Source organism: Pleurodeles waltl, chromosome 3_1, assembly GCF_031143425.1.
Source record: "Pleurodeles waltl isolate 20211129_DDA chromosome 3_1, aPleWal1.hap1.20221129, whole genome shotgun sequence".
Taxonomy (NCBI): domain Eukaryota; kingdom Metazoa; phylum Chordata; class Amphibia; order Caudata; family Salamandridae; genus Pleurodeles; species Pleurodeles waltl.
In genome coordinates this window covers 909,287,549-909,303,589 of record NC_090440.1, presented here as the reverse complement: position 1 = coordinate 909,303,589, position 16,041 = coordinate 909,287,549, and the positions used below count along the sequence as shown (strand labels likewise).

The 16,041-nt window shown below is 48.3% G+C and overlaps 1 protein-coding gene across 1 annotated transcript in view; it reads left to right on the top strand.

Moving 5' to 3' along the window:
- EPHA10 (EPH receptor A10) overlaps positions 1-16,041 on the top strand; it is a 1,402,205-nt gene that overhangs the window by 700,930 nt on the left and 685,234 nt on the right. The window contains exon 6 of the mRNA XM_069223890.1: positions 2,651-2,775. Coding sequence (XP_069079991.1) covers positions 2,651-2,775 — 125 coding nt within the window. The remainder of the gene's footprint in view (positions 1-2,650; positions 2,776-16,041) is intronic.

Here is a 16,041-nt window from a genome sequence, read left to right as displayed (position 1 = left end):
GCCAGGGGAACAAAATGAAAAAAGCCTTAAAAGGAGTTAGAATCAACCTTTGTCAGGTATTATATAATTATGCGTGAAAGCATTAGGGCCCCTTTTTTAAGGACGTTGATACCCGTTAATCAAAAAGAGAAAGTAGACCACAAAGACATACCGAAAAGATAGCATAATTGAGTTAACTTCTGCTTTTGCATAAGACAGTCCAGACAACAGTTCTTATAAGTAATTGGTATTAAAAAGTACAAAGCGGCTAATAGGTGTATGATGGTGGGTGACAAACACCAAAGGCCCACTCACGTCTATGGGCTTTGTCAAGGACAAGATACCTGTTAGTTGCTGGGCCTATAATTGTGCAAACATGTGGAAGACAAGGGGGAATAACAGGGCAAATCACAAAGTGAACAGGTTGTAAGTTTCCAGCGTTACATAGGAGAGTTTGAGAAATAGTTATTAGCAGCATTCCCCCCACTTTCACTCACACAGGCATGAAAAGCAAGCCGCTGTTTCTACCAGCTCAATGTCCCTGCACCTCATGTTCTCACTTTCTACTCAGGAAGGCTTTGGATACAGCCACAAATCATAAATTACCTCACACATGCTCCTTCTGTTGACCTTTTTGGCACTAAAGTTGCACATAGAAGAAGAGTTGTTTGTCAAATTGATGAAATATACACTAAGGGGCATATTTATACTCTGTTTTCACCACATTAGTGTTATTTTCTTTTTACTCTAATTCTGTGCAAAACTAACTCCATATTTATACTTTGGTGCTAGACCGTCTAGCACCAAGGCCCTGATTTATACTTTTTTTGCGCCGCATTAATGTCATTTTTTGGACACAAAAGTGGTGCAAACTTACAAAATATTGGCCCTTATTTATACTTTTTGGTGCAAAACTGCACTAACTCAGTTTTGCACCAAAACGTTTAGCACCGGCTTGCACCATTTCTGTGCACCAGCTGGGCACCATATTTCTGGAATGGTGCAAGCCGGCGCAAAAAGTAGGCTAGAGTAAAAAAATGTTACTTTAGTCAGGTGGGGCTGGCGGTATAAAAGAAGGGGGTTTGGCACCAAAAAATGACTTTAGGCAGGTTAAAAAAAAAAGAGACTCTAACCAGATTAGTGTCATTTTATGGTGCTAAACCTACAATGCCACATGACTCCTGCCTTAGAAAAGGCAGGAGTAATGCCCACCGCCCCAATGGCCAGCACAAGAGACAAGGATCCCCTGGGCACGGCCAGTGCACCCTGTGCCATGTATTTGGGCCCATTTCAGGGCCCCCTATGGCACTTTAAAAAATAAAATGCAATACTTACCTGTACTTATCTGTACTTACCTGGGATGGGGTCCCCCATCCTTTGCAGTTCCTCTGGTGTGGGTGGGGGTGCCCCTGGGGCCTGGGGAGGGCACCTGTCTGCCTATTCCATGGTGTTCCACCATGGAAATAGGCCCACAGGTCCCCTAACGCCTCCCCTGACCCAGGAGTTAAAAAATGGGGCAAAGCAAGCTTTGCCCCATTTTTTGACCCCTCCTTCCTCCCATGCATCATTTTTGCACGGGAGTATAAATATGACGTTAAGGTCATAGAGTCATTTTTTGCGTGGGAACGCCTACCTTGCATCTCATTAAGGCAAGGTAGGTTTCCACTTCCAAAAAATGACTTTAACTCCATAAATTTGGCGCTAGGCGGGTCTAGCACCAAAGTATAAATATGGAGTTAGTTTTTCCCCGAATTAGAGTTAAAAAAAAATGCTAATTTGGTGCAAACAGAGTATAAATATGCCCCTTAGTGTCAAAAAATTACGCTAATCTGGTTAGAGTTATTTATTTTGACTCTAACCTGCCTAACGTCATTTTTTGGTGCAAAACCCCCTTCTTCCATAACGCCAGCCCCACCCAGCTAACATATTTTTTTTTTACACTAGCCTACCCTTTGCACCGGCTTGCACGATTCCATAAATATGGTGCCTAGCTGGTGCTAAAAAATGGTGCAAGCCGGTGCAAAACAGAGTTAGTATAGTTTTGCACCAAAAAGTATAAATAAGGGCCTAAGTTTAATAATAAAAACAAGGCATCTAGATTTATCTTTTCCACACAGAAGTTGTTACCAAGGCTTCCTATAGTCCTTGAAATGCGGTCAGGCAGAGTGTAGATTAAAACTCAAATTTACCACCCCTGTTATTTGTTTTATATTTTCCGCCGCAGACACGTGCCTTATTTCTCATAGTTTGCAGATAAAGGGCTCCGTCGAGCGCCATTACGCATAAACCACAAGGAAAATCTGATTGCAGTCAATCATAGGAGGCGACAACAATGTCTGTTTACAGAACCCAAGGGCCTCCGGAACAATCAACGACAACGGATCGATACCGGATCATGCGAAGTTCTCGCATTGATTTTAGCCGATCTTGTCAAAGAATGGGAATAAGCACCCTAATGTCGCAGGAAATGAGCCTGATGGATTAAAATGTGATTTTGATGATTCATACGCAGTTGCTTGCATCCTGATCAATGTGAAAATAATTCCTGCTGGCACTGTTTATGGTTTCAGTGACAGCAGGGAGGAATTCATGGCGAATTGTTTGCTAAATCTTCGGCGCCCGGACAAACATTAACCATGATTTCTTTGTTTCTTTCTCCTCTGCCTTTCAGAGCCATCACTTATCACGGATATTCGCACAGATAAAATTGAGCAGAAAAGCATCACCTTGTCTTGGCAGGAGCCTGGGTATCTAAGCACAAATAGCACAGAATATGAAATCAAGTACTATGAAAAGGTAAAAACTTTGTTGTCTGTGTTTTAAGTCTGGCTGGTCGTTAGACACCTGGTATTTAATGCAGCTCAAACTATATTATTATACATGTTTAGACAAGTTGCTGTAATCGTTTCTAATATTTTATACTTCACAAATATATCCCCAGTCCACACCTCCAGTTCCCGTTTGTTTGTGTAACTCTAGAGGAAATTAACTAGGGGTCAGCTTCTTAAATCTTTTTCTCAATGTAAGCCTTACATACACTTGTCATGAAGTTTGCGTCATACAGTACATGTACACAAGTGGATTCTAAGGGGCAGATTTATTGAAAAGTGGCTCAGCGCGGTGCTGCGCCAAAATTGGCAGGGCTGCTCTGCGTCACTTTAGAAACGTAGGGATGCGCTGAATTTAAGTGAATACGGCACACCCCTGCGTTTCCGTCTGCGCTGGCGCTAAATGTAGCTGCCAGAGCCAACACAGGCATCCTTGCACAATGCGCTGAGGGGTGTGATTGTTTATGTGTGGGAAGGTGTCCCTTCCTGCACATAAACAATCTCTAATGGCGCTATGGCACTTCTGTGTGTGCTGCACAATGCAATGGTGTTGCTGTGTCACGCCCCCAGCAACACCCATTGCACTCCCCTTCCACGCACAGTGGTGCGTGGGAAGGGGCCGTATTTACAGGGTGGCGTTAAGCCACAAAAAGTAGCTTAATGCAACCTTGTAAATACGGCACTGTGCTTATCGCCACAGGAGAGTCACAAAAAGTGACGATCCTATGGCCGCAGGGCCATTAGTTTCCACAATGGTCGGCTTCAGAATACCATGTGTAGAAGGGCCTGATGAGTGACTGAAATTTCAAAGTACTCAACATGTCTCCTGTTTATTCTTCACTTGATCTACTAAGTTGGTTGACCTAATTGATCATAATGCCATACTCCTCTGATTATTTCCTAATATTTAAAGTTTCCATTCTTTTACTTCCTGTTGGAGGGTGGTTCATTACCGTTCTCTCACACTTCCTCATTTATTGTATTTTCAACAATATTACCTCAAACGGATATGTCACTAACTACACAATAATTGTATCAAATGTCTTTCACTACGTCGAAAAAATGATAAAAATCTTCACCATAAAAGAGAAGCATGACAATAAAACAATTCTCATAACACCTATAAACATATTTGCATACACAGGTCCATCAACTGACAATTTATATTACATCATTAAATCGCTTTCCCGATATATAGTTCCTTTAATTGGAAGATGCTCTAAAATAAGATTTTTTTTTATCACGCACCGGAAGGTTGGTGCAGTGTTTGGAAGGACTAGTGAATATTGTTAAAACACTAACACTGTATCGGTGGGTATTCTTATTTGTACCACCTTCTTCAGAATATGTCTCCATTTATATGTTTCCGAAGTGGCACCAGTTTATCCCACATCAGCAGAATGTCACAGAACTGTGTGTGCAACTTCTCCTTATGTGAAGGTTATGCTTTTCCACTAAGGTTCTTCTTTGTCTTCAAGTCACAACACTTCATCTCCTCAACAAACAATGTACAAACTAGCTTTGTTCAATACCACACCATTTACACCCTGAGGTCAAACATGAAAGTTTCCAAGGCTACCTACCATCTTACAACCACAAACTGCATCATGTCAGAGTTCAAACTTAGAAAATGTCCACCTCAGTTCCCAAGGGCTTTCCACATTCACAGAGTCTGCCGCAAAGCTCCAATGCCAATAAGGTAAAAGTATGTTTGACTGTATTTATATTCATATATGTATGTATGCAAGTGGTAGCTGTGTAGTACGTTAGAGAGAGTGAATGTAGGTGGGGATGATGGGTTGTGAGATGGGAGCTAAACTATTTACTTTGAAAGAATGTAGTCTTTTGTGAAGAGGTGTGTTTTCAGCTCTTTCCTATATTGAAGAAGCGTAGGGGTGGTTCTAGTGGATGTGGGAATAGTATTCCAGATCCTCTGTGCAGGAGAAGGCCTGTGGATTAGTTTTTACTTTCTTGTACTTTCCATCTCTAATCTGTTGGTGTCCTGGCTAGGGATTTGCAGAGAGCCACTGTAGATGTGAGCTTGCCAGTCAGCTAGACAAAGGTGCTGGTCATGGTATCCTAGTAGATGATGCATCTCACATTGAAAGTGGTGTGTGGCAGTATGGAGAGTCAGTTGAGTTCCATTAGGATGTGGGTAATGTAATATTTCCGCAGGCCCTTGATGAGACATGCTGTGCTAGGTTTGAAGGTCTTGCAGCGGGGTCCAGGGCGGAGCATTGGAGGCCATGAAGCTGGGATTTACCATCATATAGATACAGTAGTATAATGACTGAATCCGAGTGTCTTTGGTAGGTTGAAAAAAATGCTTCTTTTTGAATAATCATCCCTATTTTGTTGAACTGATGCTGTTGATTTTTAGATTCTGTAAACTGGACCCTGATAACCAGTTCCCAGTACATGTACTCTGAAGCTTAAACCCTTGTTGAATTAGTTAAAAACTGTGATTGGCATTTTAACTTACCTATATAAGGCCCTACTACATGGTGCCCAGTGTACCCAGGGCCTGTAAGTTAAATCTCACTTATGGACTGCAGCACCTATCATGCCAACACTAAAGTGACAATACAAAGCATGTCCTCATACGTGCCCCTGCAGCCTGAGTGTCCAGTTTTAAAACTGTTCATATGACCTAGTAAAATAAACCTTTTGGCAGACCCAAACCTTCATTTTTAGTGTTTATAGGTCACCCCTAAGGTAAGTCCTAAATGCCTGCAGGGGAGGGTGCATACTATTTTAAATGTAAAGCATGTGTATTCAAGTTTTACATGCTCTGGCAGAGAAAAATCTCCAAATCAGTTTTTCACTGTGGCAAGGCTGACTTTCCAATAGAAAAGCACTGGGTCACATTATAACACCTTTTTATGCATAACATCAGTTTGGGAGTAGCTTGAACCACAATTCAAAGTTTCCAACTAATAGTATTTTAAATTATTTAGAAAATATCGCTTTGTGAAAGTTGGCATTTTCCTGGCTAAGCAAAATGTGGCTTTCTGCCAGCGTTCTGTGCCACCTGACCATTAATGTCTCTCCTGTGGTGAGATGTGTATTCCTCTCAGTCCCTCGACAAAAGGCTTTGTTGGACCTGGCTTTTTGACAGTGTCATCCCCAAACTTTTTGCCACCTTCCTCCTATTTTTTCTGACCTGTTGTTGTTGGCTTTTGACCTCTGGGCATTTTACCACTGCTAACCAGTGCTAAAGTGCATATGCACTCTGTGTAAATTGTACTACTGATTGGTTTATCCATGATTGACTATTTAATTTACTTGTAAGTCCCTGGTAGAGTGCACTACATGTGCCTAGGGCAGGTAGATTAAATGCTACTAGTGGGCCTGCAGCACTGGTTGTGCCACCCACCTCAGTAGCCCCTTAACCTTGTCTCAGGCCTGCCATTGCAAGGCCTGTGTGTGCAGTTTCACTGCCACTTCGACTTGGCATTTAAAGGTACTTGCCAAGCCTAGAACTCCCCTTTTTCAATACATAAGTCACCCCTAATGTGTGCCCTAGGTAACCCCTAGAGCAGGGTGCTGTGTGGGTAAAAGGCAGGACATGTACTTGTGTGGTTATATGTCCTGGTAGTGTAAAACTCCTAAATTCGTTTTTACACTACTGTGAGGCCTGCTCCCTTCATAGGCTAACATTGGGGCTGCTCTCATACATTGTTGAAGTGGCAGCTGCTGATCTGAAAGGAGCAGGAAGGTCATATTTAGCATGGCCAGAATGGTAATATAAAATCCTGCTGACTGGTGAAGTCGGATTTAATATTACTATTCTAGAAATGCCACTTTTAGAAAGTGAGCATTTCTTTACACTAAAACCTTGTTGTGCCCTTCAATCCACGTCTGGCTAGGTTTAGTTGACAGCTCCTTGTGCATTCACTCAGACACACCCCAAACACAGGGTACTCAGCCTCACTTGCATACATCTGCATTTTGAATGGGTCTTCCTGGGCTGGGAGGGTGGAGGGCCTGCCCTCACACAAAGGACTGCCACACCCCCTACTGGGACTCTGGCAGACAGGATTGAACTGAAAGGGGGCTTGGTGCATTTCTTAGACACTCTTTGAAGTCACCCCCACTTCAAAGGCACAACTTAGTATAAAACAGGGCCTCTGCCCTACCTCATCAGACACTTGCTGGAGAAGAAACCTGAACCAGAAACTACATCCTGCCAAGAAGAACTGCCTGGCTGCTCAAAGGACTCACCTGTCTGCTTTTCTACAAAGGACTGCTGCCTTGCTGTTGGCCTGCTGCCTTGCTGAACTCTTGTCTGGCTGTAAAAGTGCTCTCCAAGGGCTTGGATAGAGCTTGCCTCCTGTTTCCTGAAGTCTCAGGACCAAAAAGACTTCTCTCTTCCTCTTGGACGCTCCGTGCGCCGAACTTTTCGACGCACAGCTTGTTCCGTGGCAAGAAAAATGCCGCACACCGACACTGATCGACGCGACGCCTTCGGGACGACCAAAACTTTGACGCACGGCCTCGCAAGGACAACGCCGCCCGACTTCCCGGGAGAAATCGACGCGACGCCTGCTGTGAGATCAAAACTTTGACTCACGGCCTCGCAAGGACAACGCCGCCCGACTCCCCAGGAGAAATCGACGCGACGCCTGCCGTGAGATCGAAACTTCGACGCGCAGTCCCGCAGAACGACGCGCAGCTGGAAAACAAGCAGGAAAATCCACGCACAGACCCGGGACATCTGGTACTCCCCGCGAACCACAGAAAGAGACTGTCCGCGCGCCGGAAAACGACGCACGACTCCCCGCATGGAAAATAACAACGCAAGTCCGTGTGTGCTGAGGAGAAATCGACGCACACACCAGTTTTCCACGTACCTCTTCTCCTGTGGCCCTCTGAGGAGATTTTCCACCAGAAACCATGTACTTTGTGTTTGAAAGAGACTTTGTTTACTTTCTAAAGACTTAAGACACTTTATATCACTTTTCAGTGATATCTTTACAAATTCATATTGCAACTTTGATCGTTTTGACCTGAAGATACCCAGATAAATATTAGATATTTTTCTAACCACTGTGTGGTGTATTTTTTGTGGTGTTATGCTATGGTGTTGTATGATTTATTGCACAAATGCTTTACACATTGCCTTCTAAGTTAAGCCTGACTGCTCGGGCCAAGCTACCGGAGGGTGAGCACAGGTTGATTTTGGATTGTGTGTGACTTACCCTGACTAGAGTGAGGGTTCTTGCTTGGACAGAGGGCAACCTGACTGCCAAACAAAAACCCAATTTCTAACATTGGTGATCAGCGGTGAGGATAGGACTTGTGTTTGTGCATTGACATACAGTAGCTAAGTATTTCACTACCTACCCACAGTTGAAGGTCAACTTGATTTTTCATCTTTTTGGGGTTTTTGATTCTCTGATGTCCTCCTGGATATACTATTGATATTTTGGACTTTGGATTTTGGTTTTTGCTGGTAAGATCTTATCAGAATGGGATTGCTTACCTACTCATTCTTTGTTCGTACTGACCACCTCACTAAGGCTGACCTAAGGAAGCTTTGCAGAAAATGGGGCCTTCCTGTAGCAAGGAGATCTACTAAGGCGGAGATGCTACATAACTACATAGTCTGGGGGGAGGAAAGATGGGCAGAGAGAGAGGCAGCAAGAAACCAAATGACTAAGTACCCCTCAGATGAGGAGGAGGACTACGCACATGAGGAGGAAGACTGCTCACATGAGGAGGAAGACTACTCAGATGAGGAAAGAGACCCAGAGATAGATGAATGGCTCCGAAGTCAAAGGCGACAGGAGCAACAATTAGAGGAGTATCTTGCAGGGTTTGAGGCAAAAAGACTCTTAGCCCTGGAAGAAGAAAAGATTGCAGCTCAAGAGCTGAGCTGTAAAGAGCTGAAACTGGAGGCTGGAAGGGCTGAGTCCAGTTCAGATGGTGGCAGCAAAAATCTTGCATCTAGTACTGCTGAAGAAGGGCACAAGCCCAGAGATGTGGTGCCCAACTTGAAGAAGGGAGTTGACACACCCCAGGCGGTTCAAGTGTATGAGGTAGTTCCCGTTATGCACAGGGTCCCTGAGAAGGATTGGGGAACTGGCACAGGGAGTCATATTCCTACTGGGGGGAGGGACACTTTACTGACTCTAGCAGAGAGTGACAGAGAAAAGGGTTCCCCCCTGGTGGACGTCCTGGATATAGAGTGTAGAGACATCCCAGAAGAGTATGGGTTGAGTGTCAGGGACAGACAGATACTGTCTCACCAGTCTCAGGAGGGTGAGGTAGAGTGCTTTTCCAAGGTTGAGTTACTGGGTGGTTGGGTGAAGGGTACTGTGGTTAATACATGTGAAGGGCAGAGTGATGTAATTGCTGGAGAGCATATGTCTGGTCCTTATTTTCCAGAGCTACGCCAACACCAGGTGGAGTGTGAGTTCTCTGACCCCAGGGAACTTACAATGGAGGCAGACTTCTGGGTGAGTACCAGAGAGTCTGAAGAGGCATTTGGGGGTGCTCCTGAAGGGAGTGGTCTAGGTGGTTCCCAACCGAGTGAGGTGGGAAAGGATTGTAGTGTCCCAGGTAGGTCCCAGGTCCTAGAGGGTTCCATGAGGGAACACCAGGAGGGAAGCCTAGCCTGTACCGTAGGGCCACCTTTTGAGGGAAGCCCCGCAGTGTCAGAAGAACTTGGGGGGGTGACTGTAGCCAGCATCCCAACAGTTCTGGTGTCTGGCAGTACCCCTCCTAGTGAGGGGGTGCAGAAGTCCAGACATAGGGTTGAGAGGGGGTTGCAGACCCCAGTGGAGGACCTTGAGAGTCAGGGGACAGCTCTGAGAGCAGAGCCCCCCAGGAATGACCCAGGTGAAACCGTTTCTGGTTTGGGGGAAACCCAGATTCTGCCGGATGGGCAGAGGTCGGGAGACCTGCGCCAACCAGACTCTTGTGTGGCCCTTGGGGACGGTGTGTCCCTTGTGGGGGGTGAGAGTGCCCCCCAGGAAGTCCTGGCATGCCAGGCAAAGATTCAACCTCAGGGTGATGACTCTGGGTTGGATACCCAGGTTCAGAGGTTAAACTGTGACCTGGTGGGAGGTAGGTGTGCCTCCCAAGAAGTCCTGCTGTGCCAGGCAATTGTCCAACCTCAGGGTGTTGACTCTGGGTTGGATGACCAGGTTCAGAGGTTAAACTCTGACCTGGTGGGGGGGTAGGTGTGCCCCCCAGAAAGTCCTGGTGTGCCAGGCAATTGCCCAACCGCAGGGTGGTGACCCTTGGTTGGGGAACCAGGCTCAGAGGTTAAGCTCTGACCTGGTGGGAGGTAGGTGTGCCTCCCTGGAAGTCCTGGCCTGCCAGGCAATGGTTCAACCTCAGGGTGGTGACTCTGGGTTGGCTAACCAGGTTCAGAGGATAAACTCTGACCTGTTGGGGGGTAGGTGTGCCCCCCAGAAAGTCCTGGTATGCCAGGCAATGGTTCAACCTCAGGGTGGTGACTCAGGGTTGGATACCCAGATTCAGAGGTTAACCTCTGACCTGGTGGGAGGTAGGTGTGCCTCCCAGGAAGTCCTGCTATGCCAGGCAGTTGTCCAACCTCAGGGTGTTGACTCTGGGTTGGATAACCGGGTTCAGAGGTTAAACTCTGACCTGGTGGGGGGTACTAGTGCCCCCCAGGAAGTCCTGGTGTACCAGGCAGTTGTCCAACCTCAGGGTGCTGACTCTGGGTTGGATAACCGGGTTCAGAGGTTAAACTCTGACCTGGTGGAAGGTAGGTGTGTCTCCCAGAAAGTCCTGGTGTACCAGGCAGTTGCCCAACCTCAGGGTGGTGACCCTAGGTTGGAGAACCAGGTTCAGAGGTTAAACTCTGACCTGGTGGAGGGTCAGTGTGCCCTCCAGGAAGTCCTGGCGTGCCAGGCAATTGTTCAACTTCAGGGTGGTGTCTCTGAGTTGGATGGCCAAGTTCAGAGGTTAAACTCTGACCTGGTGGAGGGTCAGTGTGCCCTCCAGGAAGTCCTGGCGTGCCAGGCAATTGTTCAACTTCAGGGTGGTGACTCTGAGTTGAATGGCCAAGTTCAGAGGTTAAACTCTGACCTGGTGGAGGGTCAGTGTGCCCTCCAGGAAGTCCTGGCGTGCCAGGCAATTGTTCAACTTCAGGGTGGTGACTCTGAGTTGAATGGTCAGGTGCAGAGGTTAAACTCTGACCTGGTGGGGGGTAGGTGTGCCTCCCAGAAAGTCCTGGTTTGCCAGGCAGTGATCCAGTCTGAGGGTACAGACCCTGGGCTGGAAGACCAGGTTCAGGGTGTCCCCCCGGACCTGGAGGGAGGGGCTACTGATAACAGTGCCCCTACCATGTTGTCTTCTGAGGAGGCCACTCCTAGTTGGAGGGTGCTGGACCCCAGAAGGGAGGGCAGGGGGAGGGAAGCCTCACCCCGGGCCCTAGTCCAACCTGAAGGTACAGACCCCAGGTTGGAGGGCCAGTTGCAGGTTAACAGCCCTGCACTGGTGGAGGAATGGGACAGGGCGACTTCTGTAAGCACCCTGACCATGTTGGACTCTGGGGGTACCGCTCCAGGAGGGAGGGTACAGAGCCCCAGAGGGGAGGACCAGGTTCAGGCTGTCATCCCTGACCTGGTGGAAGGGAGAGTGGTTAAAGGGTGCCCAGCACCTGGGGCTACCGCCCCCCACTCTCCACAGCCACAGTGGTGGGAGAGCTTTGAGAGGCCTGGGGCCTGGCTCTCATCCCTGGCAGCTGTCAGTAATCACTGTGGCTTGCTGTCCGGGTGGTCAGAGTTATCCCTGGGGAGGGGACAAGTGTCACACCCCGGGGGTAGAGTGGGCAACACCACTGTGTTGGTCATGGTGGTACTATCCTGCTCCTGGGATACATCTGTGAGCAAAGTAAGGTTAGGTGCTGCACAGATGGGATCCGCAGGTAAGGAGAAAGGTTCCCCATGGGTTGGCTTAGTGGGCCCTGAGAGTATGGACAGAGGGATCCAATTGGAGTCAGGAAGGCGAAGAAATGGAGCATGCCCCTGCTGTTGTGGGCCTGGGTCCTTGTTCTGTCACCTCAAACAGGGAAGTACATCAGGATAGTGATTGTTCTCCCCTGGCTTTAGGCTGGTAGGGGGTCATGTTGGACCTGGCTTTTTGACAGGGTCATCCCCAAACTTTTTGCCTCCTTCCTCCTATTTTTTCTGACCTGTTGTTGTTGGCTTTTGACCTCTGGGCACTTTACCACTGCTGACCAGTGCTAAAGTGCATATGCTCTCTGTGTAAATTGTACTACTGATTGGTTTATCCATGATTGACTATTTAATTTACTTGTAAGTCCCTGGTAGAGTGCACTACATGTGCCTAGGGCAGGTAGATTAAATGCTACTAGTGGGCCTGCAGCACTGGTTGTGCCACCCACCTCAGTAGCCCCTTAACCTTGTCTCAGGCCTGCCATTGCAAGGCCTGTGTGTGCAGTTTCACTGCCACTTCGACTTGGCATTTAAAGGTACTTGCCAAGCCTAGAACTCCCCTTTTCCAATACATAAGTCACCCCTAATGTGTGCCCTAGGTAACCCCTAGAGCAGGGTGCTGTGTGGGTAAAAGGCAGGACATGTACTTGTGTGGTTATATGTCCTGGTAGTGTAAAACTCCTAAATTCGTTTTTACACTACTGTGAGGCCTGCTCCCTTCATAGGCTAACATTGGGGCTGCTCTCATACATTGTTGAAGTGGCAGCTGCTGATCTGAAAGGAGCAGGAAGGTCATATTTAGTATGGCCAGAATGGTAATATAAAATCCTGCTGACTGGTGAAGTCGGATTTAATATTACTATTCTAGAAATGCCACTTTTAGAAAGTGAGCATTTCTTTACACTAAAACCTTGTTGTGCCCTTCAATCCACGTCTGGCTAGGTTTAGTTGACAGCTCCTTGTGCATTCACTCAGACACACCCCAAACACAGGGTACTCAGCCTCACTTGCATACATCTGCATTTTGAATGGGTCTTCCTGGGCTGGGAGGGTGGAGGGCCTGCCCTCACACAAAGGACTGCCACACCCCCTACTGGGACTCTGGCAGACAGGATTGAACTGAAAGGGGGCTTGGTGCATTTCTTAGACACTCTTTGAAGTCACCCCCACTTCAAAGGCACAACTTAGTATAAAACAGGGCCTCTGCCCTTATCTCATCAGACACTTGCTGGAGAAGAAACCTGAACTAGAAACTACATCCTGCCAAGAAGAACTGCCTGGCTGCTCAAAGGACTCACCTGTCTGCTTTTCTACAAAGGACTGCTGCCTTGCTGTTGGCCTGCTGCCTTGCTGAACTCTTGTCTGGCTGTAAAAGTGCTCTCCAAGGGCTTGGATAGAGCTTGCCTCCTGTTTCCTGAAGTCTCAGGACCAAAAAGACTTCTCTCTTCCTCTTGGACGCTCCGTGCGCCGAACTTTTCGACGCACAGCTTGTTCCGCGGCAAGAAAAACGCCGCACACCGACGCTGATCGACGCGACGCCTTCGGGGCGACCGAAACTTTGACGCACGGCCTCGCAAGGACAACGCCGCCCGACTTCCCGGGAGAAATTGACGCGACGCCTGCCGTGAGATCGAAACTTTGACGCACGGCCTCGCAAGGACAACGCCGCCCGACTTCCCAGGAGAAATCGACGCGACACCTGCCGTGAGATCAAAACTTTGACACACGGCCTCGCAAGGACAACGCCGCCCGACTCCCCAGGAGAACTCGACGCAACGCCTGCCGTGAGATCGAAACTTCGACGCGCAGCCCCGCAGAACGACGCACAGCCGGAAAACAAGCAGGAAAATCCACGCACAGACCCGGGACATCTGGTACTCCCCGCGAACCACAGAAAGAGACTGTCCGCGTGCCGGAAAACGACGCACGACTCCCCGCGTGGAAAATAACGACGCAAGTCCGTGTGTGCTGAGGAGAAATCGACGCACACACCAGTTTTCCACGTACCTCTTCTCCTGTGGCCCTCTGAGGAGATTTTCCACCAGAAACCAGGTACTTTGTGTTTGAAAGAGACTTTGTTTACTTTCTAAAGACTTAAGACACTTTGGGGGTCATTCTGACCCTGGCGGTAATTACCGCCATGGCGGAGGTCGGCGGTAGCACCGTCAACAGGCTGGCGGTGCACCGCTGGGCATTCTGACCGCGGCGGTTCAGCCGCGGCCAGAAACGGAAAGTCGGCGGTGTCCCGCCGACTTTCCGCTGCCCTTGAGAATCCTCCATGGCGGCGGAGCGCGCTCCGCCGCCATGGGGATTCTGACACCCCCTACCGCCATCCAGTTCCTGGCGGTTCTCCCGCCGGGAACAGGATGGCGGTAGGGGGTGCCGCGGGGCCCCTGGGGGCCCCTGCAGTGCCCATGCCAATGGCATGGGCACTGCAGGGGCCCCCGTAAGAGGGCCCAAAAAAGAATTTCAGTGTCTGCCTAGCAGACACTGAAATTTGCGACGGGTGCAACTGCACCCGTCGCACCTTCCCACTCCGCCGGCTCAATTCTGAGCCGGCGTCCTCGTGGGAAGGGTGTTTCCCGCTGGGCTGGCGGGCGGACTTTCGGCGGTCGCCCGCCAGCCCAGTGGGAAAGCCAGAATGACCGCCGCGGTCTTTTGCCCGTGGAGCGGTCTTTCGTCGGGAACCGCGTGGCGGGCGGCGACCGCCGTCCGCCGCGGTCAGAATGAGCCCCTTTATATCACTTTTCAGTGATATCTTTACAAATTCATATTGCAACTTTGATCGTTTTGACCTGAAGATACCCCGATAAATATTATATATTTTTCTAACCACTGTGTGGTGTATTTTTGTGGTGTTATGCTATGGTGTTGTATGATTTATTGCACAAATGCTTTACACATTGCCTTCTAAGTTAAGCCTGACTGCTCGTGCCAAGCTACCGGAGGGTGAGCACAGGCTGATTTTGGATTGTGTGTGACTTACCCTGACTAGAGTGAGGGTTCTTGCTTGGACAGAGGGCAACCTGACTGCCAAACAAAAACCCCATTTCTAACAGGCTTGGTTTCGAAAGATGAGTTTTTCCTGACAGGATTGTTAGGTGGGCTATACCCAGGAACTTAATTACAGTTCAAAGTGTATCTTCCGTGTCACAAGTAGATGTAACTTACACCTAGCCCTTCCCCCTTCATTGTTCTGCTGGTCAACCAGGCACCAATCCCAGTGGGAGAGGGGCTGTCCCAAGGACTGGTTTTGTGTGATCATAGGGGAGGGTTTGCCCATTATCATAGCCACACCTCTGGGTGGGCTGAGGGAGCTTTGCCCAAGGGAGGAAAACTTTGACCATTTTGGGTTTAGGAAGAGAAGGGCACTGTGGGATACCATGTTGTTAGGGAGTTGTCAGGAGTTTCAACCCCACAGCATGGTACATGTTGCAGCCTCAGTACCCGCTTTTCAACATATCTGGACCTGTAGAAACAAAGGAAGAACTGCACCTGCTGTTGAACCTGAGGAGAGAGGCCCCACGGGCATGAACTGCTCCCATGTATACTTTGGACAGAGAAGTGCATGCCAAAGGTCAGCCTACTTTTCCCAAGAGCCCAGCTGATCTGTTCCAACTGGATTTGCCCAGGACCCATCTGTTGGCTTCTGGGAGAGTGATTCCTAACCCTTAAGTGGTTCCCACAAGGTCCTGTACCCTTGCATGGTGTTAGAGTGTACTCATCCAACCCTAAACTCTTCAAAACTGGAATTGTTTTCACAATGTTTCCTCAAGAGAATCAGCGGAGACCTTGAATGACCCTGAAACCACATACCCTTATATAAAATTGCTGGATGGATTCAACTTGCTGGCTTTGCCAACTGAAAGAGTTTTGACTTCCTGAAAATGTTCTAAGTCTGAACTTTGAAGGACTTTATCAAGGCTTATGTCGAACAGCATCTGACTGCTGAAAAGACATTAATGGGTACGGATTCCAGTCTTCACCAGTTCTGAGCTTCCTGGAATCAATGTCAACCACACCAAGTTTCTCAACAGAGCTGAGGCTCCTGTTACAGACCCATGCTTCATCAGGCCTCTGTCATTGATCTTTCCATACAACCCAGCCTGTAACCTGACCCCCTCTGATTTCCCACATACAGGATCTTTTCTCTAGGAAATCTCTCGGAAGGTAAACTTTCCACCAGAAGAAACCTGGTCCTTGTACCCACCTGGTACTAGTTCATGGTTTGTCTTAACTCTTTTGACTTGACCTGACAGCTCCAATTGGTGCTTTGTGTTTTTTAGGCGCTATACTGATTC